The 22419-nt window shown below is 43.7% G+C and overlaps 1 protein-coding gene across 1 annotated transcript in view; it reads right to left on the bottom strand.

The window, feature by feature from the left end:
• The window catches only part of egf (epidermal growth factor), a 28032-nt gene extending 10531 nt beyond the window's left edge, over positions 1-17501 (bottom strand). The window contains exons 1-7 of the mRNA XM_052488486.1: positions 17036-17501; positions 14433-14632; positions 13669-13850; positions 12529-12756; positions 12111-12313; positions 11890-12003; positions 11568-11690 (exon numbers count right to left, since the gene is read on the bottom strand). Coding sequence (XP_052344446.1) covers positions 11568-11690; positions 11890-12003; positions 12111-12313; positions 12529-12756; positions 13669-13850; positions 14433-14632; positions 17036-17162 — 1177 coding nt within the window. The 5' untranslated portion in view covers positions 17163-17501. The remainder of the gene's footprint in view (positions 1-11567; positions 11691-11889; positions 12004-12110; positions 12314-12528; positions 12757-13668; positions 13851-14432; positions 14633-17035) is intronic.
• Positions 17502-22419: the final 4918 nt, after the last annotated feature.

Raw genomic sequence — 22419 nt, 5'->3', positions numbered from 1 at the left:
TTACAAGCAAAGCATGTGTGTTTATTGAGTCCTCCATATCAGAGGCAGTAGAGATGACCAGAGATGTTCTCTTGATAAGTGAGTGAATTGGACCACTTTCCTGTCCTGCAAAGCATTGAAAATGTAACGAGTACTTTTGGGTGTCAGGGAAAATGTATGTAGTAAAAAGTATATTATTTTCCTAAGTGAAGTAAAAGTAGTCAAAAATATAAATAGTATAGTAAAGTACAGATACCTAAAAAAAACTACTTAAGTAGTAATTTAAAGTGTTTTTACTTAAGTACTTTACACCAGTGATGAAAACCAAAAATCCCATAATGCTCCTAACACCACCTAATATAACACTAATAGTAACAACATTTAAATCCAAGGTAGATCTCAATTGTAGGCATATAATTTGATGTGCATTAAGGCAGGAGCTTGAAGCTGTCACGTGTGCTCCCTCTTTGGCCCCTAGCTCACAAGGCTGCTTGTTATGGCACACACCTGTCACCATCCCCACTCACCTGGACTCCATCACCTCCTTGATTACCTGCGCTATATATGTCACTCCCTTTGGTTCAATTCCCCAGGCGTCATTGTTTCGGTTTCATGTCTGTGCGTTGTTTGTGTTTTGTATTATGTTTAGTTTATTGATTATTCACTCCCTGAACATGCTTCCCAACTCCCAGCACACACGCCCTGACCTTAGAGAGCCTTTTAGCGTCTCTATTTGGTTTGGTCAGGGTGTGACTTGGGGTGGGCATTCTATGTTTTGTGTTCTATGATTTTGTGTTTCTATCTTTTGGCCGAGTATCGTTCTCAATCAGGGACAGCTGTCTATCTTTGTCTCTGATTGGGAACCATACTTAGGTAGCCCTTTTTCCCTCCTTTCGTGGTGGGTAGTTGACTTAGTGACACTATAGCCCTCTTAAGCTTCACGGTTGTTTATTTTGTTTCTTGTTTTGTTGGCGTCATTCCATAATAAAGTAATGTACGCTCACGACGCTGCGCTTTGGTCCACTGCTTACGACGGCCGTGACACACACATTACTGAAGCAGATACAGAAAAAAACGGAATTGGATTGAGTTGGAGAGGACTGCCCAGAACAGTGGAGTGGATTTGTGAATGGCCAACGCTCACAGAGGAGCTATGGGTCTAAATAAGTAGGGTGCATGACAACTTTACTCTCTTGCCTATTTTTGGCAACAACACAGTTTTCACTGGAGAAAGCCAGATGGTTAGTGGGAAAAAAGCCTCTTAACCTCTACGCACCTTAATGAAATCCCTTTAAGATGTCTGCACTAATCCCATCCAAAAAGGTGAAAGTGTAATGAGAATGCTTTCTATGTCCAATGCCCACAGTCAACGAATGTGTGTGATGTACCACAGTTGCCTGGTAATGTTGAAATAGAGACTAAATTGAAGCTTTCTGCCTTTTATTTTTTTTATTTTACCTTTATTTTACTAGGCAAGTTAGGTAAGAACAAATTCTTATTTTCAATGACGGCCTAGGAACAGTGGGTTAACTGCCTTGTTCGGGGGCAGAACGACAGATTTTATTTACCTTGTCAGCTCAGGGATTCGATCTTGCAACCATTTCGGTTACTAGTCCAACACCTGCCGCCCCAGCTTTCTGCCTTGAAATCTCTTCAAATATGCTGACATGACTTTATTTTGCTTGGAATCACTTATTAACTTATGCTTTAAAAAAGTTCAAATCCATCTGGATTACATTGGTTCAGGTGAAGTCATCAATGAGAAACAATCAAAGTAAGGGGCTTATGTCGGTCTACTCATACATTTCACCATTGTGAAATGGTGACCAGGAATACGACTTTCCCAAAGCGGATCCTTTGTCTGCACCTCCCAGGGCATATGAACTGATTCCAGAGGCCGACCCAAAACAATGCCGCCAGAGGAGAGAGTGCCGGAGCGGTCTTCGATTGAGGCTTCAGATGCGCACACACCACCCACGTCACCCGAGTATATTACTCGCTAGTGTCCAGTCCCTAGTTAACAAAGTTGACGAAATCTGGGCAAGAGTTGCTGTCGGCGATGGTGTATGTTTCATGATTAACGACTCATGGTGTAATTGTAACAACATACAGGAACTCAAGTTCTTTTGTTCACCAAACCAAGAATTCCTCACAACCAAATGCTGACCGTATTGTCTCCCAAGAGAACTCTCCTCGGTTATCATCACAGCTGTGTATATCCCCCCGCAAGCGGACACCAAGACAAACATCAAGGAACTTCACTCGTTGAGCGAGTTCATAAGGAAGTGTATAGGAGATGTTGTACTGACTGTGACTATTAAAAGCTTCCCTAACCAGAAACCGTGGATTTATGGCAGCATTTGCTCATACCACTGCAAACCACGTACCACTGCATATAATCATGGCAATCTGACTGGAAATATAACCGAATACAAACAGTGTAGTTATTCCCTCCATAAGGCAATCAAACAAGCAAAGTGTTAGTATAGAGACAAAGTGGAGTCGCAAAGTGGAGGCTCAAAAACGAGATGTATGTGATAGGGTCTGCAGACAATCACGGATTCCAAAAAGAAAACCAGTCCGGTTGTGGACATTGACGTCTTGCTTCATGACAAAATAAACAACTTCTTTGCGCAATTTGAGGACAATAGAGTGCCACCGACACGGCCCGCTACCAAAGACTGTGTGCTCTCCTTCTCCGTGGCCAACATGAGTAAAACATTTAAACGTGTTAACCCTCGCAAGGCTGCCAGCCCAGACAGCATCCCAAACCGCATCCTCAGAGCATGCGCAGACCAGCTGGGTGGTGTGTTTACGGACATATTCAATCAATCCCTCTCCAAGTCTACTGTCCCCACATGCTTTAAGAGGGCCACCATTGTTCCTGTTCCCAAGAAAGATAAGGTAACTGAACTAAAGGACTATCGCCACGTAGCACTCACTTCTGTCATCATGAAGTGCTTTGAGAGACTAGTCAAGGATCATTTAACCTCCACCCTACCTGTCATCCTAGACCCACTTCAATTTGCGTACTGTCCCAATAGGTCCACAGACGATGCAATCGCCATCACACTGCCCTATCCCATTTGGACTAGATGAATACCTATGTAAGAATGCTGTTCATTGACTACAGCTCAGCATTCAACACAATAGTAATCTCCAAACTCATAATTAACCTGTTATAACTAGGGGGCAGTATTTTCAGTTTTGGATTAAAAAAAGTTCCCGTTTTAAACAGGATATTTTGTCATGACAAGATGCTTGACTATGCATATAATTGATAGCTTTGGATAGAAAACACTCTGATGTCCTCCCTCCTGAATCCTCCTCCCCCCCCCCCTCCTCCCTCTCTGCAGATGACTTCGTCAACCATTTTGAAAAGAAAGTCGACGACATCCGATCCTCGTTTGCTAAGTCAAACGACACCGCTGGTTCTGCTCACACTGCCCTACCCTGTGCTCTGACCTCTTTCTCCCCTCTCTCTCCAGATGAAATCTTGCGTCTTGAACCCAACAACCTGCCCGCTCGACCCTATCCCCTCCTCTCTTCTCCAGACCATTTCCGGAGACCTTCTCCCTTACCTCACCTCGCTCATCAACTCATCCCTGACCGCTGGCTACGTCCCTTCCGTCTTCAAGAGAGCGAGAGTTGCACCCCTTCTGAAAAAACCTACACTCGATCCCTCCGATGTCAACAACTACAGACCAGTATCCCTTCTTTCTTTTCTCTCCAAAACTCTTGAACGTGCCGTCCTTGGCCAGCTCTCCCGCTATCTCTCTCAGAATGACCTTCTTGATCCAAATCAGTCAGGTTTCAAGACTAATTCAACTGAGACTGCTCTTCTCTGTATCACGGAGGCGCTCCGCACTGCTAAAGCTAACTCTCTCTCCTCTGCTCTCATCCTTCTAGACCTATCGGCTGCCTTCGATACTGTGAACCATCAGATCCTCCTCTCCACCCTCTCCGAGTTGGGCATCTCCCACGCTTGGATTGCGTCCTACCTGACAGGTCGCTCCTACCAGGTGGCGTGGCGAGAATCTGTCTCCTCACCACGCGCTCTCACCACTGGTTTCCCCCAGGGCTCTGTTCTAGGCCCTCTCCTATTCTCGCTATACACCAAGTCACTTGGCTCTGTCATAACCTCACATGGTCTCTCCTATCATTGCTATGCAGACGACACACAATTAATCTTCTCCTTTCCCCCTTCTGATGACCAGGTGGCGAATCGCATCTCTGCATGTCTGGCAGACATATCAGTGTGGATGACGGATCACCACCTCAAGCTGAACCTCGGCAAGACGGAGCTGCTCTTCCTCCCGGGGAAGGACTGCCCGTTCCATGATCTCGCCATCACGGTTGACAACTCCATTGTGTCCTCCTCCCAGAGCGCTAAGAACCTTGGCGTGATCCTGGACAACACCCTGTCGTTCTCAACTAACATCAAGGCGGTGGCCCGTTCCTGTAGGTTCACGCTCTACAACATCCGCAGAGTATGACCCTGCCTCACACAGGAAGCGGCGCAGGTCCTAATCCAGGCACTTGTCATCTCCCGTCTGGATTACTGCAGATGTTGGCTGGGCTCCCTGCCTGTGCCATTAAACCCCTACAACTCATCCAGAACGCCGCAGCCCGTCTGGTGTTCAACCTTCCCAAGTTCTCTCACGTCACCCCGCTCCTCCGCTCTCTCCACTGGCTTCCAGTTGAAGCTCGCATCCGCTTGCTTGCCTTTGTGAGGGGAACGGCACCTCAGTACCTCCAGGCTCTGATCAGGCCCTACACCCAAACAAGGGCACTGCGTTCATCCACCTCTGGCCTGCTCGCCTCCCTACTACTGAGGAAGTACAGTTCCCGCTCAGCCCAGTCAAAACTGTTCGCTGCTCTGGCTCCCAATGGTGGAACACACTCCCTCACGACGCCAGGACGGCGGAGTCAATCACCACCTTCCGGAGACACCTGAAACCCCACCTCTTTAAGGAATACCTAGGATAGGATAAAGTAATCCTTCTCACCCCCCTTAAAATATTTAGATGCACTATTGTAAAGTGGCTGTTCCACTGGATGTCATAAGGTGAATGCACCAATTTGTAAGTCGCTCTGGATAAGAGCGTCTGCTAAATGACTTAAATGTAAATGTAAATGTAAATGTTTCCAAAACTGCAAAGATATTGTCTGTGAGTGCAACAGAACTGATGTTCCAGGCGAAACCAAGATAAAAATCCAATCAGGAAGTGCCGCATTTTTTAAAACGGCCTCATGCCAATGACTCCTTATATGGCTGTAAATGAGCTATGAATTAGCTTACGTTTTCTACGTATTCCCCAAGGTGTTGTGACGTCTTTTTACGCATTTATGTTGAAGAGTAGCCGTAAGGGACCACATTTAGCAAGTGGCGTAAAGTACACAAGCAGCCATTTTCCCAATCGCTTCTTATGAGAAACCAATTGTCCCGACGCATATTTTATCGAATAGATATGTGGAAAACACCTTGAGGATTGATTCTAAACAACGTTTGCCATTTTTCTGTCGATATTATGGAGCTAATTTGGAAAAATGTTTGCCGTTATAGTAACTGTATTTTCCGGTCGATTTCTCAGCCAAATGTGAAGAACAAATGGAGCTATTTCGCCTACAAAAATCATATTTTTGGGAAAAAAGGAACATTTGATATCTAACTGGGAGTCTCCTGAGTGAAAACATCCGAAGTTCTTCAAAGGTAAATGATTTAATTTGATTTCTTTTCTTATTTTCGTGAAAATGTTGCCTGATGCTAGCAGAGCCTAGCCATAGCATTATGCCATGATAAACTTACACAAATGCTTGTCTAGCGTTGGCTGTAAAGCATATTTTAAAATCTGAGATGACAGTGTGATTAACAAAAGGCTAAGCTGTGTCTCAATATATTTCATTTGTGATTTTCATGAATAGAAACATTTTCTAGGAAGATTTATGTCCACTGTGTTATGCTAATTAGTTTGAGGCTACGTTACGCTCCCGCATGCGGGATGGGTAGTATCGAGATTAAGCCTGAGGCCCTCGGTCTCGACCCTGCCCTGTGCAACTGAGTCCTGGACTTCCTGACTGGCCACCCCCCGGGGTGATGAAGGTAGTAAACAACATCTCCACTTCACTGATCCTCAACACTGGGGCCTCACAAGGGTGAGTTCTCAGCCCCCTACTTTACTCCCTGTTCACCCACGACGGCGTGGCCATGCACACCTCCAACTCAATCATCAAGTTTGCAGACGACACAACAGTGGTAGGCTTGATTACCAACAACGACAAGACAGCCTACAGAGAGGAGGTGAGGGCCCTCGGAGTGTGGTGTCAGGAAAATAACCTCTCACTCAATGCCAGCAAAACAAAGGAGATGATTGTGGACTTCAGAAAACAGCAAAGGGAGCACCCCCCCTATCCACATCAACGTCACAGTATTGGAAAAGGTGGAAAGTTTCACAGTGTTCATATCACCAACAAACTGAAATGGTCCAGGCACACAGACAGTGGTGAAGAAGGTGCAATAGCGCCTCCTCAAACTCAGGAGGCTGAAAAAACATGGCTTGTCACCGAAATCCATCACTAACTTTTACAGGTGCACAATTGAGAGCATCCTGTCGGGCTGTATCACCGCCTGGTACGGCAATTGCACCACCCACAACTGCAAGGCACTCCAGAGGGTGGTGCGGTCTGCACAACGCATCACCGGGGCCAAACTACCTGCCCTCCAGGACACCTACAACACCTGATGTCACAGGAAGGCAAAAAAGATCATCAAGGACAATAACCATCCGAGCCACTGCCTGTTCACCCTGCTTCCATCCAGAAGGTGAGCTCAGTACAGGTGCATCAATGCTGGGACAGAGAGATTGAAAAACAACTTCTATCTCAAGGCCATCAGTTTGTTAAACAGCCACCACTGGCAAAGAGAGACGGCTACCAACCTATAGACTTGATATCATTGGCCACTTAAAAAAAATGGAAGAGTAGTCGGCAGCGTAGCCTAGTGGTTAGAGTGTTGGACTAGTAACCGCAAGGTTGTGAGTTCAAACCCCTGAGCTGACAAGGTACAAATCTGTCGTTCTGCCCCTGAACAGGCAGTTAACCCACTGTTCCCAGGCTGTCATTGAAAATAAGAATGTGTTTGTAACTGACTTGCCTGGTTAAATAAAGGTAAAAAAAAATACAAAATAATGGCACTTTGTGTGGCATTATGTTTACATATCTTGCATTACTCATCTCATATGTATATAATGTATACTGTATCCTTCACTATCTATTCTTTACTATCTTAGCCGCTCTGTCACTGCTCATCCATATATTGTATAGTTATATATTCTTATCCCAGTCCTTTACTAGATTGTGTGTATTAGGTTATGTTGTGGAATTTGTTAGATATTAGGTTTTGCTGTGGAATTGTTAGATATTACTTGTTAGATACTGCTGCACTGTCAGATCTAGAAGCATAATAATTTCGCTACACTCGCAATGACATCTGCTAACCATGTGTATGTGACCAATAGCATTTGATTTTATTAGATACATTTATGAAATTGCTCCTTTCAATTATTGATAAACATGCACCTGTTAAGAAACATACTGTTAAAACTGGTGAGGCTCCATGATGAGGTATTGAAAGGAATTGAAAACTGAGTGGCTAATAAGGCTGGCTGCACATCTGACTCCCTGACCTACTGTAAATTGAGAAATTATGTGACTAAACTCAACAAAAAGAATAAGAAACTGTATTACGAAGCCAATCTCAATGACATAAAGAATGCTGGAAACTTTGGAGTACTTTAAATGAAATGATTGGCATAAAGATAAATTCAACTCCTTCTTTCATCGAATCAGACGACTTATTCATCACAAAACCATTTGATGTTGCCAATTATGTTAATGATTATTTTATCGGAAAAGTTTGCAAACTTAGGCAGGAAATGCCAACAACGAACAGTGAGCCATTGTACTCAAGGATGAAGAAAAAAAAAAAAGAATGAAAGAAAAGTATTGCACATTTTCATTTAATAAAGTTAGTGTGGGAGAGGTGGAAAATGTATTGTCATCGATCAATAATGACAAATCTCCTGGCATTGACAACTTAGATGGAAAGCTACTGAGGATGGTACTGTAGCTGACTCTATAGCCTCCTATCTGTCATATCTTTATTCTGAGCCTAGAGGAAAGTTTTGGCCTCAAGCCTGGAGGGAAACCAAAGTCATTCCGCTACCCAAGAGTGGTAAAGTGGCCTTTACTGGTTCTAACAGCAGACCTGTCAGCGTGCTGCCATCTCTTCGCAAACTGTTGGAAAAAATTGTCCTTGACCAAATACAATATTACTTCTAAGTTAGCAAATTAATAACATACAAACTTGAGAGTGCTTTTATAGAGAAGGGCACTCAAAATGTACTGCACTGACATAAATGACTGATGATTGGTTGAAAGAACCTGAAAACTGAAAAGATTGTGCGTGCTGTACTGTTACATTTCAGTGCAGCCTTTGATATTAGTTTACATAACCTGTTGTTGAGAAAACATATCTGTTGTAGCTTTTCAACTTCTGCCATATCGTGGATTCAGAGCAATCTATCTAATATAACTCAGACGGTTTTCTTTAATGGAAGCTTTTCTAGCTTGTGTGGTGTACTGCAGGGCAGCTCTCTTGGCCCTCTACTCTTTTCTATTTTTACCAATGACTTGCCACTGTCATTAAACAAAGCATGTGTGTCCATGTATGCTGATGATTCAACCATATAAGCATCAGCAATCACAGCTAATGAAATCACTTAACAAAGAGTTTCAGTCTGTTTAGAAATGGGTGGCCAGTAATTAACTGGTCCTGAACATCTCTTAAACTAAGAGCATTGTATTTGGTACAAATCATTCCCTAAGTTCTAGAGCTCAGCTGATTCTGGTAATGAATGGTGTGGCTGTTGAACATGTTGAGGAGACTAAATTACTTGGTGTTACCTTAGATTGTAAACTGTGACAGTCAAAACACATAGATTCAATGGTTGTAAAGATGGGGAGAGGTCTGTCCGTAATAAAGAGATGCTCTGCTTTTTTGACACCTCATTCCACAAAGCAGGTCCGCAGGCTCTAGTTGTATCTTATCTTAATCATTGTTCAGTCATATGGTCAAGTGCTGCACAGAAGTTAAGCTGCAGCTGGTCCTGAACAGAGCGGCACGTCTTACCTTTCATTGTATTCAGAGGGCTAACATTAATACTACGCATGCCAGCCTCTCTTGGCTACATTTTTGTTTGGTCAACTTACACACATTGGTCTTTCAAAGTCCCCAGGTCCAGAACAAATTCAAGGAAATGTATAGTATTCTACAGAGCCTTGAGTGCATGGAACTCCTTTCCATCTCATATAGCGCAATTGAACAGCAAACCTGGTTTAACAAAACAAATAAAGCAACACCTCATGGCACAACGCCTCTCCCCCTTGTGACCTACTTGTTGTGTGTATGTACTGACATTTATGTGTAACTGATACAGTGGGGCAAAAAAGTATTTAGTCAGCCACCAATTGTGCAAGTTCTCCCACTTAAAAAGATGAGAGAGGCCTGTAATTTTCATCATAGGTACACTTCAACTATGATAGACAAAATGAGGGAAAAAAAATCCAGAAAATCACATTGTAGGATTTTTAATGAATTTATTTGGAAATTATGGTGGAAAATAAGTATTTGGTCACCTACAAACAAGCAAGATTTCTGACTCTCACAGGCCTGCACCTTCTTCTTTAAGAGGCTCCTCTGTCCTCCACTCGTTACCTGTATTAATGGCACCTGTCCACAACCTCAAACAGTCACACTCCAAACTCCACTGTGGCCACGACCAAAGAGCTGTCAAAGGACACCAGAAACAAAATTGTAGACCTGCACCAGGCTGGGAAGACTGAATCTGCAATAGGTAAGCAGCTTGGTTTGAAGAAATCAACTGTGGGAGCAATTATTAAGAAATGGAAGACATACAAGACCACTGATAATCTCCCTCGATCTGGGGCTCCACGCAAGATCTCACCCCGTGGGGTCAAAAAGATCACAAGAACGGTGAGCAAAAATCCCAGAACCACAAGTGGGGACCTAGTGAATGACCTGCAGAGAGCTGGGACCAAAGTAACAAAGCCTGCCTTCAGTAACACACTACGCCGCCAGAGACTCAAATCCTGCAGTGCCAGACGTGTTCGCCTGCTGAAGCCAGTACATGTCCAGGCCCGTCTGAAGTTTTCTAGAGAGCATTTGGATGATCCAGAAGAAGATTGTCATGTCATATGGTCAGATGAAACCAAAATAGAACTTTTTGGTAAAAACTCAACTCGTCGTGTTTGGAGGACAAAGAATGCTGAGTTGCATCCAAAGAACACCATACCTACTGTGAAGCATGGGGGTGGAAACATCATGCTTTGGGGCTGTTTTTCTGCAAAGGGACCAGGACGACTGATCCGTGTAAAGTAAAGAATTAATGGGGCCATGTGTCGTGAGATTTTGATTGAAAACCTCCTTCCATCAGTAAGGGCATTGAAGATGATATGTGGCTGGGTCTTTCAGCCTGACAATGATCCCAAACACAAACATACCGCCCGGGAAACGAAGGAGTGGCTTCGTAAGAAGCATTTCAAGGTCCTGGAGTGGCCTAGCCAGTCTCCAGATCTCAACCCCATAGAAAATCTGTGGAGGGAGTTGAAAGTCCGTGTTGCCCAGCAACAATCCCAAAACATCACTGCTCTAGAGGAGATCTGCATGGAGGAATGGACCAACATACCTGCAACAGTGTGTGAAAACCTTGTGAAGAATTACAGAAAACGTTTGACCTCTGTCATTGCCAAAAAAGGGTATATAACAAAGTAATGAGTAACTGTTGTTATTTACCAAATACTTATTTTCCACCATAATTTGCAAACAAATTCATAACAAATCCTACAATGTGATTTTCTGGATTTTTTTTCTTCTCATTTTGTCTGTCATAGTTGAAGTGTACCTATGATGAAAATTACAGGCCTCTCTCATCTTTTTAAGTGGGAGAACTTGCACAATTGGTGGCTGACTAAATACTTTTTTGCCCCACTGTATATGCACACACACACACACACACACACACACACACACACACACACACACACACACACACACACACACACACACACACGCACACACACACACACACACACACACACACACACACACACACACACACACACACACACACACACACACACACACACACACACACACACACACACACACGATATGTTAATGTTTTTAAATGCATGTAAGTCTTTCATCTGTTATGTATTTTTTCGTTATATGTCGGACCCCAGTAAGACTGGCTGTCACCATTGGCATCGGTTAATAATATTATTTTGTTGCTGCTGAACACAAGATTAGCTGGCATTGTACACAATCTCAAAGCCTAAACACACAACATGTACAACAAAGCCCTGTTCTCTTATTGTATTATTGTCAAGAGAAACATTCAAGAAGTAAATAACAATACTTTCCAAATCAACAGGACAATACCACTTCTGGTCAAGGACCAGCAAAGACATTGATGGAGAATTTCTTTCTTGCAGAAGTACTTTCTTACCGTGGCAGGTTTTCCTATCAGGAAGCAGAGCGTAACCCTTGGGGCAGGTGCAGAAGTAGGAGCCTGGAATGTTCTCACAGCCCAGGGAACAGCCGTGGTCCCACAGGCCACACTCATTGACATCTAGGATTCAATTGTTGTATGTTTAGTCTAATTATTTCTTAGTAATCCTTGTAGGTAATAATCCATTCCACACTCAACAATGAATACAATTGCCAATTGCTAATATTGCAATTTCATAACATCACATAGTATTGTATATCAAAGCACAGCAAAGCATTAACAGAACCCAGCATTGGTGCTAAATGAATGAATACCATACCTTCACAGTAGTTCCCATGTTTGCTAAGGGCAAAGCCTTTAGTGCACTGGCAGATCCCCTGCTCAGCTGGGTTGGAGCACACATTCACACACACTCCTGTACGACCATCACACACTGTATTAAAAAGGTTATGGAATAAGTTTAGAACAGAGTTCAAGGTTTTGGAATAGAGTTGGACCAAACTTATTGAAGAAACAGCTCAAAAATCACTGAACTCTGACCTGGAAAGACAGGCATGGAGTCTTCAATCGGCTGGTTGAGGGGATGTACCACCTTGACAGCAGTAGGGGGGTGTGTCATTCGCTTTAGGTTGATGTTTTCTGCCTCAACCCCTGAGTACTTATTGACTTGCCGTATGGTCCGTGAACTCATATCAGTGTAGAAGACTTGCTCCAGGAACACAGACATCCCCAAAGACTGAGACCTGGAGGGAAGAATACTCAGAAGTTATCAATAATATAAACCGATCTACAAGTGATATATCTAATTATACAGTATACTGCTCTTGTGCTAAATACAGGTAGCTGCACATTTGCAACATGGTCTCATTAGAATATGCCAAAACAGTGATATTTAACCACTGGAGTTATATGTCACCTGTGCTGAAAAAAGATTGACACTATAATGACATCTGCTTACAGTAGTGGCTGGTCAATGACATTGACAACATTCCCGTTGTAGTCACACGACCCAATGGCACTTTCTCCCTCCAGACTGAACTGGACCCAGAACAGTCTCTTGTCCGTCCGGTCGACCGACAGCCCTCCCAGTCTCTCCGGAATCTTCAGCACTGTAGTAATCATCTCTCCCGCGACATCCGACCTCTGAATACTGGGTGTGATTCCATCAGACAGCCAGAATATAAATCTGAGGAAAGGTATAGTGGTTTTAGGGATAAGGAAGTGGCCCACATTGAAGACTTGAAATCAGGAAAGAGGACATGCCCAGACATGCCTAACCAAGTACACATGCGATTTCTGGGTATTGGTGATTACACCAAATTTATCCATCTACATTAACACAAGGTTAGATTGAATGTACACAAAACTGAGTGCACAAAACATTAGGAACACCTGCTCTTTCCATGATACAGACTGAACAGGTCAATCCAGGTGAAAGCTATGATCCCTTATTGCTGTCACTTGTTAAATCCATTTCAATCAGTGTACAGTAAATGAAGGACAGGATACAGGTTAAATAAGGATTTCTAAGCTTTGAGACATTTGAGACATGGTTTGTGTATTTGTGCCATTCAGACGGTGAATGGGCAAGACAAATGATTGAAGTGCCTTTGAATGGGGTATGGCAGAGTCCATGCCCCAACGAATTGAGGCTGTTCTGAAGGCAAAAGTGGGAGAGCAACTCAATATCCTAACGTTTTGTACACTCAGTGTAGAACACGTTAGTGAACAGGAGAGAATTTCACATAGGAAAAATACAGATAATCAAAAAATATATGCATCTGCGTTTTGGTGTACTTCACTTATACCTGCCTGGCATGAAGCAATCGCCTCTGAGGGTCAAAATGGCTCCCTTTTACCTGACCAGAGAGTGGAGGTAAGTGAGAGGCAATCTGCCAGATTACACCTACAGGTATGTGCCAGCCGTGTTAAAAGAGGCAAGGATCCTTTAAAGGCCCAGCATTATAGTAACCCACAAACAAGATGGTGGGTAAACTCTAAGGAACTGCATTAGGATGTTTGTCACCAGTGCTCTAATCTTACTCATAGTTACTTGAAAACATACAGAGATACATGTTGAGATAAGGTATTGCGTTACCTGTCATTTGGTGCAACTGCTATGGAGATTGGCTGCGATAAATGTCTTAGAAGAGTCCTCTCATTTCTCCCATCTGTATCCACTCTTTTGATACTTCCCACTTCTCCACTGGTCCAAATGACAAAATTGTGAACCCAGTCGACCGCAAGGCCTGAGATCCCTTTCTCAGACGAGTGCAGCTTCTGAAAAGGATGCAGTACAGTTGTGGATCTATAACCATTCATGTTTTTGACTCAACCTTGGATACAATAGATATTAGCATATTGACCAGTGACAAATAGGAGGTAATACTTTGTCCATGGGATACGGTGTCCATATTAGGAAAGCCTCAGAGTCACAGTGTCCATATTAGGACAGAATTTTACATTCCTTTTTACATTTTAGTAATTTAGCAGGCACTCCTATTCAGAGCGACTTACAGTGCATTCATCTTAAGGTAGCTAAGAGAGACAACTGCAAATCACCGTCATAGTAAGCACATTAATCTTCCTCAATAAGTAGCTATCGGCAAATGCAATGATAATAAGAAAAGTGCAAGCGTTAGTTCAAGAGAAGAGAAGGTTGTTTATTTGCGGGTGGGGAAAGATGGGGAGGCGGGGTGTTGTGGCATTTATCGCGATACTCTTTTCAAGAGGTAGGTAGGTGACTGTGACTCTTGTGACTCCGACTCCGTCCTTATATGGACACCGTAATATTACATTCTGTTTCTTTTTTTAAGGTGATACATTTTTTTTTTAAGGCGAACTAGTAGTATGTGGATGCACCTGTCTCTGTGTTCCATCCATCGCTGCTTTGTAGATGACCCCTGTCTTTTTATCGGCCCAGTAAACTCTCCCTTCCGTGTAGTGGAAGTCCAGTAGGATAGAGTTTCCAACACCGGTCACAACCCTTTTTTGATTCCCTCCATCAAGGTCCATCCGGTATATAGCCTTACCATGGCCGAAGATCAGATAGGGCTCTGGAGCTTTCCAAAAGGAACACAGATTCTAAATCATAGATGGTAGATAGTGTATGATCATAGTCGTCGTCCCACCAGACAACCAACATACTGTATAAATCTGGAGGACTGTGATGTTAGGGATTTCAGACGTGACACACACTGGACCCACATCATGGACCGGAAGTAACCCAAGATTTGAAATCAGGTACTAGATGGGACCAACTGAGTTATACTCTGCCGTGCTGCCAGAGCGCTTTCAATGTGAGAATACACAGAGCTACTAAAACTATTTCTGGGAAAATGTTCTGAAGCTGAATCAATGTGATATAATATAATACCATGACAAAGCAAGCCTATAATGTTACTGTTATACCTCAAATACCTCCTTTCTAGTGAAACTTTAGGAGCTGAAGTTGAATAGTCACATTTCTTGTGTCATGCAGCCAAAACTCAACGGCCCGTATAACTAGGCAGAATATATGCATTGGTACGGTAACTGAAGAAAATCTAAATTCACATTCCATTAAACCGCTTGAGATCAAATGAGTGGCATGCAGACGCAGTTCGGACACTTCAAGGTGAGTAAACAGTGCACAGTGTGCAGTACTATAGTGTGGCAGTTTGTAATCCATTGCTGTCCATTTTCTCTTTACTGTCACATAGTTTCCTGACTGAAAGACGTCCAGGGCTGCACAAGTCACCATTGCTATAGAATTGGCAACTTTACTGGCAGTCCCTTTTCAATGTGTGCTGTTCTGTGCGGATACCTGTGTTGAATGAGTTGAATCAATGTGGCTGTCTAAAATCCTATTGATGGCGTTTAATGGGGCGGAGTTCAAGGCAGCTCTGGCTGCTTCCCAATAAAACAGTCGTCTCTTAGCAACATGTGCTTTCATACTCTCCTTTCACATGGTGAACATCCTCACATGTCAGTAAGGACTGTCTTGGACATTCCAGTCATTGGAAGTTTAAAATCATAGTAGCGCGTAACATACCAAATAATGTTATATTTCACTCAAATATAATTATTTCATGCTGTTTGGAAGAGAAAGCTGTTAACTGAGTGAATCCAAAATCGTATTGTTAAGTGGAAACAGAACATCTGAGACAACCATTGTCTTGCGACACGTTGAAAAGGTTAATAACATGAATGCGAGATGTGTTGTGTTCGATTGCTCTTCCTTTGACCTTGACCCAAAACAATATGCTAATCTAGTCTAACATGCCCATGTCAACACATGGGTGAAGCATCATTATCATGTGCACCCATGGACACCAGTCACTGGTGTTGAGGAATGAAGACAACAATGAATCTCCATAGGCCAGGGGCAGAAAAACAATGAATCATCTGTCTGTGTGGTGGTTCATGAGGTCAATGATGCCCAATGGTGAACTTTAAAAACAGGTCATTTCTAAGTTGCTAGGATACACAATGGAGACCATTCAGGGCCATCCTTGGGGGCCATCTTCATTTTAGATTTTTTTTTAAATCCCCTTAAACAATGGTGGTCAATTTTGTGTAAATCATGCATTTATGTAAGTTGGAGATATTTGTGTAACAAGTGACATATGTTGACATCAAATTGGAATTTCCCCCTATAATCTAGTACACCTGACATGGAAGTGACCCAGTCTCGGGGATAACCTCTTGACCATGGAGAATACATTCCACAAGTCTCCACTGCGTCCACTGCGTCCACTACACTTGATGACGATGGGAGTGGCATGACCCAGTCATAGGGGATAACCTCTCCAGGTGTGAGGGGATAACCCTGACTTAAGCCTCCACTGACACCACTAAAGGCAGGCACTCCTCCAACTGACCAGAGACCAGTACTGTCCACGGCCAGCTAGGACCGGCCCTACCCAGATCGCACACTCTGCCCAGACAGCTCGCTGTGACGCATGAGAAGTCCGTCTGTTACCCTCCCACTCACTGTTTTCCCTCAGGGATAAAGGTAACCCTTGTGTAAGGGTCACTATTTACCAACTTGCCACAGCCAAAAACGAAATAGTGTCAGATGCCTTCGATTACATGTACTGTAATGTATTGTGGTGTGGCGACTGACTCAAAATAATGTAAGGCTAATTTAAAGGAGATTACTACCAATACAATGCATCTGGTCATTTGTGAATATTAGACAGAAAGTCAATGCTTGATAATGGAGCTCAATATCATTTATGCACTGGTACCGGTTATCGTTTACACGTGTCAAAGTGGAAGGCTTTACGATCAAGTTACATTTATTAAGGTCCAATTTGTTAAACGTAGATGTTTTCACAAAATCTAAAAAGAAAAAGTAAATAGACGTAACACTATGCTCCTTAGTCCATACAACCAGTTTGTCTCTGTTCTAGAGTGAACACAAATGTTACTGTACCAACCAGTGCACACTTTGCTAAAGTACAGATGTGAACCCAACTCACCCACACAGCTCCCATTATCCACACCTGACGGGTTTCCGAGCCAACATGCCTTCCCAGGGGCCGCTGAGGCTCCGTCTTTTTGCACTGAGAAATAGACCAGCACTGCTGCGACCGTCACAACCAACATAATCCTGCGCTCCGTCTCAATCCGGAGAGCCGCACTTTACTCACACCAGCCAGGCATTCCTTATCTTGGTCAGATCGTGCGTGCGAGAATTCCACCAAAACTCTGCGACGGTTGCTGACGGCCGTTGGGCATCCTTCTCCAAGGCCCCGGCGGGATGAGAGAAAGGAGAAGCCAGTTTCACATCCCAAAAGAGGTGGAAAACGAGATGGAGGCTGTGGACACAAAAAGGAGGGTCAATGAGTTAGCCAGTGGATTCTCTCCCAAACTAGGCTCTGTGGGATCTTTTGGGCTCCTCACTCTGGCTCCCAGGTTGCTTAGCTGTTTTGGAAGCAAAGTATGAAATTCCGGACACCCCCGTGGTAAATTTTACACATCCCGGGCCAGGCTGGAGAAGGATTTTCCTCGAACAGGAGTCGGTGTCTGAAGCAGAATGCAGAATATGCAAGTAATGAGACAAGGACTGCAGCAAAGTCCCAGAAAACAACAGCAGCTCCTAGTCCTCACCCCACCCCTACCCCTTTGTGTGTATGTGTGTGTGCGTGCGTGTGTGTGTGTGCGTGTGGAACCATTAGCATAGATATATATCTGACTCTTTTGTGGATTCTTTTCAGAAGAGAATTAAGGTGACCTCTGACACCCTTAACCTTCCACACACATCAGTACACACACATAACAGACAAACAGACATGCACTGTCAAACACAACTATTGACACACACACACACACACACACACACACACACACACACACACACACACACACACACACACACACACACACACACACACACACACACACACACACACACACACACACACACACACACACACACACACACACACACACACCACTGTTATCCTCTTTCCCCCATTTTCTTCACCAGGGACAGTCATGTCAGGAAGACTCTCTGTGCTCAATCGTGTGTATTCGGATTAGAACGTGTACCTTATCTGTGTGTATCTGTCTCTCCTGTATGACCGTCTCCCTGAGTTAATCAGGCTGGATGAGTAAGCGGGAGATCTCGGAGGAATGGAGGAGACTTGTCAGTGGCCTGCTTGTTTTCTGTTTACTCAGGAGTGCAATCGTCAGACTCCACCAACCAAACCCCTATTCATGCCTAAGGATGACTAGCATATTGTTAGCAGCAGTGTCACAAGTGGCCGTTGACGTAGCTGTAGGAGGGCTAACGAGGCTGGAAAGGGCTCAGTGTCCACAGCTATAGTGGAGCTGGAAACGTGCCTAAACAATGGCCTTCGTCTTGTGATTTCACCTCTGTTGACAACATTTGAAATGTCACTCTAGATCAAATTCTACACATAGTGGACTCTCATTGTCATCTAAACACGCTGATGTATTTGGAAATGTCATGCAATCCACCTTGGAATACTGTGTCACTCTTAACTCTTTTGTTGTATTTTGAGGGACATGGTAACACAATAACTAGTGTTTTATTACGGTGTTAGCCACTATAATGAGTGTATGTTACACTGAAGAATAACTACACAATAGTAAGAACACAGTAAAGTGTTACCAAAGAGGCAAGGGGGTGTGCTCAGACTAGCAGGTTCCTGGCCCACTAACCAATCCCATCACCACACCATCCCATCTATTTGTCAAACACCTTGGCCATTGTCATGTTAACAGAACAGCTGGCATGACGGGCAGAACCCAGACACATGCAGCTGGTGGCATAGGACAGGTTATCCATGGGAATGTCTTTCCGGCTCCACCCATGTTATCAGGATTTACGGCCATGCCTGTTCAGGCACCCAGAAGGCCGTGACCCATTGATTACGGTCCCGCTTTCTCACTGTGCTCACCAGCCAGTGGGATAGGAAAGGAACACACATGGGTGACAGTGGATATATTTTGACATTTACATGCTCATATACACAGTCACACACATGGTTGGTGTATGTACAGACATCGACGTTCTCAATACCTAACATCTGTGAGACAGTGGAAGTGGATCGACAGAGAGGACAGAGGAAGGGTTGTAACATTGAGAAATATATGCACCTGTTGCTCAAGTGAGGAAAGGGCACAGAATCCCAATTTTCATGGACGTAGGCTAGAGATTATCACATTGGGAAATACCACACCTAATAGACAATAGTGGAGTTGTTGTACAGAGAGCCTATGACAGCACTGTAAGTAGTGCATCACACTGACCAACACTGCCATATATACCCAAATGCTTATGTGAAATATAAAATGCATAAAGATTTGTTTTTATTAAAAATAAGAATACAATACAATTTTATGTACAAATACATGCAATAGGTCACACAGAAACTGTGGCATTTGTTTGTTGGGCAGGTCAAATCTTTTAATATACTAGGGATCGAGAAAATGTTTTAGGAAAGTAAGGCATCGATTAGGTTGAAGGTTTGACTTTAAGTGAATAATTCTTGTCACCATTGCCAGCAGTAAAAATACATGGGTTGTTGGACTTGGAATAGGATAGCGGGTATGTCTATTGATACCATATTGAGATCAATGAATGTCATATCTGTTTAAACCTGGTACGGCGTAGTGTATAGTGACAAAGAAGTAGGCCAGAATGAACACAGACATACTATTGATTACGTAACATTGCATTCAACGGAGTTTAATTTAAGCGTTGAGCTGTAAAGACAGCAATATCAAAATTGAGTTGTTACAATACCAGTATCATGAGCCCACTGAGCACACACTGGTTGAATCAACGTTTTCACGTAATTTCAATGAACCAACCTAGAATAGACGTTGAATTGACATCTGTGCGCAGTAGAATATGATGATGATGCTATGACAATAAAATGCTGTTTGTTTCCAATAGGGCTGTTTTCCTCAAGAAATTAAAACATGGTTTGTTTACTTGCCACGATACTTCTGAATATCGCGGTATTGGTATTGTCACAAACCTACAGTGAGCTACAAAAGAATTGTGACAGTGACACATATTGTTGTTTTGGCTCTGTACTCCAGCACTTTGGATTTGAAATGATACAACAAGGTTAAATGAGGTTAAAGTGTAGACTGTCAGCTTTCATTTGAGGGTATTGTCATCCATTTCGGGTGAACCGTTTTCGAAATTAAAGCACTTTCTGTACATGGTCCCCTAAGATGTGCGAACCAAAAGTATTGGGAAAAATTAACTTAAATCAAATCCATTTGTATTTGTCACAAGCGCCGAATACAACAGGTGTAGACCCCGTGAAATGCTTACTTACAAGCCCTAAACCAACAATGCAGTTCAAGAAATTGAGTTAAGAAAAATTTTACAAAATAAACTGAAGTAAAAAATGTAATAAAAAGTAGCACAACAAAATAACAATAATGAGGCTAGATACAGGGAGTACCGGTACAGAGTCAATGTGCAGGGGTACAGGTAATTTGTACATGTACCTTAGGTAAGGGTAAAGTGACTATGCATAGATAATAAACAGCGAGTAGCAGTGTAAAAGGGGGGTTCAATGTAAATAGTCTGGTTTGATTAGCTGTTCAGTAGTCTCATGGCTTGGGGGTAGAAGCTGTTAAGGAGCCTTTTGGATGTAGACTTGGTGATCCGGTACTGCTTGCTGTGCGATAGCAGAGAGAACAGTCTATGACTTGGGTGACTGGAGTCTTTGACAATTTCTTGGGCCTTCCTCCGACATCGCCTAGTATATAGGTCCTGGATGGCAGGGAGCCCCAGTGATGTACTGGGTCGTACGCACTACCCTCTGTAGCATCTTATGGTCAGATGCTGAGCAGTTGCCATACCAGGCGGTGATGCAACCGGTCAGGATGCTCCCGATGGTGCAGCTATATACCCATGCCAAATTTTTTCAGCCTCTTGAGGGGGAAAAGGTGTTGTGCCCTCTTTACGACTGTCTTGGTATGTTTGTACCATGATAGTTTGTTGGTGAAGTGGACACCAAGGAACTTGAAACTCTCAACCAGCTCCACTACAGCCCCGTTGATGTGAATGGGGGCGTGTTCAGCCCTACTTTTCCTGTAGACCACATTCAGCTCCTTTGTCTTTCTAACGTTGAGGGAGAGGTTGTTTTCCTGGCACCACACTGCCAGGTCTCTGACCTCCTCCCTATAGGCTGTCTCATCGTTTGTTGGTGATCAGGCCTACCTCTGTTGTGTCATCCGCAAACATAATGTTGGTGTTGGACTCATGTATGGTCGCGCAGTTGTGGGTGAACAGGCAGTACAGGAGGGCACTAAGCATGCATCCCTGAGGGGCCCCCGTGTTGAGGATCAACGTGGCAGATGTGTTGTTACCTACCCTTACCACCTGGGGTTGGCCGGTCAGGAACTCCAGAATCCAGTTGCAGAAGGAGGTGTTTAGTCCCAGGGTCCTTAACTTAGTGATGAGTTTTGTAGGCACTATGGTGTTAAACACTGAGCTGTAATCAATGAACAGCATTCCCACATAGCTGTTCCTTTTGTCCAGGTGGGTAGGGGCGATTGAGATTGAGTAATCTGTGGATCTGTTAGGGCAGTATGCAAATTGGAGTGGGTCTAAGGTTTCCTGGTTGATGGTGTTGACATGAGCCATAACCAGCCTTTCAAAGCACTTCATGGCTACCAACGTGAGTGGTATGGGGCGGTAGTCATTTATGCAGGTTACTTTCGCTTTCTTTGTCACAGGGACTATGGTGATCTGCTTGAAACATGTAGGTATGTATTACAGACTTGGTCAGGGAGAGATTGAAAATGTCAGTGAAGACACTTGTTAGTTGGTCTGGCATGTACTGAGTACACGTCCTGGTAATCCGCCTGGCCCTGCGGCCTTGTGAATGTTGACCTGTTTAAAGGTCTTGCTCACATTGGCTACGGAGAGCGTGATCACACAGTCGTCCAGAACAGCTGGTGCTCTCATGCATGCTTCAGTGTTGCTTGCCTCGACAGCGAGCATAAAAGGCATTTAGCTCATCTGGTAGGCTCACGTCCCTGGGAAGCTTTGCGGCTGGGTGTCCCTTTGCAGTCTGTAATGGTTTGCAAGCCCAGCAAAATCCGACGAGCATCAGAGCCAGTGGAGTAGGATTCAATCTTAGTCCTGTATTGACGCTTTGCCTGTTTGATGGTTCGTCTGAAGGCATAGCGGGATTTATTATAAGGTTCCGGATTAGTGTCCTGCTCCTTGAAGCTCTAGCCTTAGCTCAATGCAGATGTTGCCTGTAATCCATGACTTCTGGTTGAGGTATGTACCTATGGTCACCGTGGGGACGCTGTTGTTGATGCACTTAGTGATGCACCTGTTGACTGAGGTGGTGTACTC

Source organism: Oncorhynchus keta, chromosome 30, assembly GCF_023373465.1.
Source record: "Oncorhynchus keta strain PuntledgeMale-10-30-2019 chromosome 30, Oket_V2, whole genome shotgun sequence".
NCBI classification, from domain to species: Eukaryota; Metazoa; Chordata; class Actinopteri; order Salmoniformes; family Salmonidae; genus Oncorhynchus; species Oncorhynchus keta.
The sequence above is the reverse complement of the archived record's forward strand: the minus strand, read 5'-3'. Positions and strand labels throughout refer to the sequence as shown.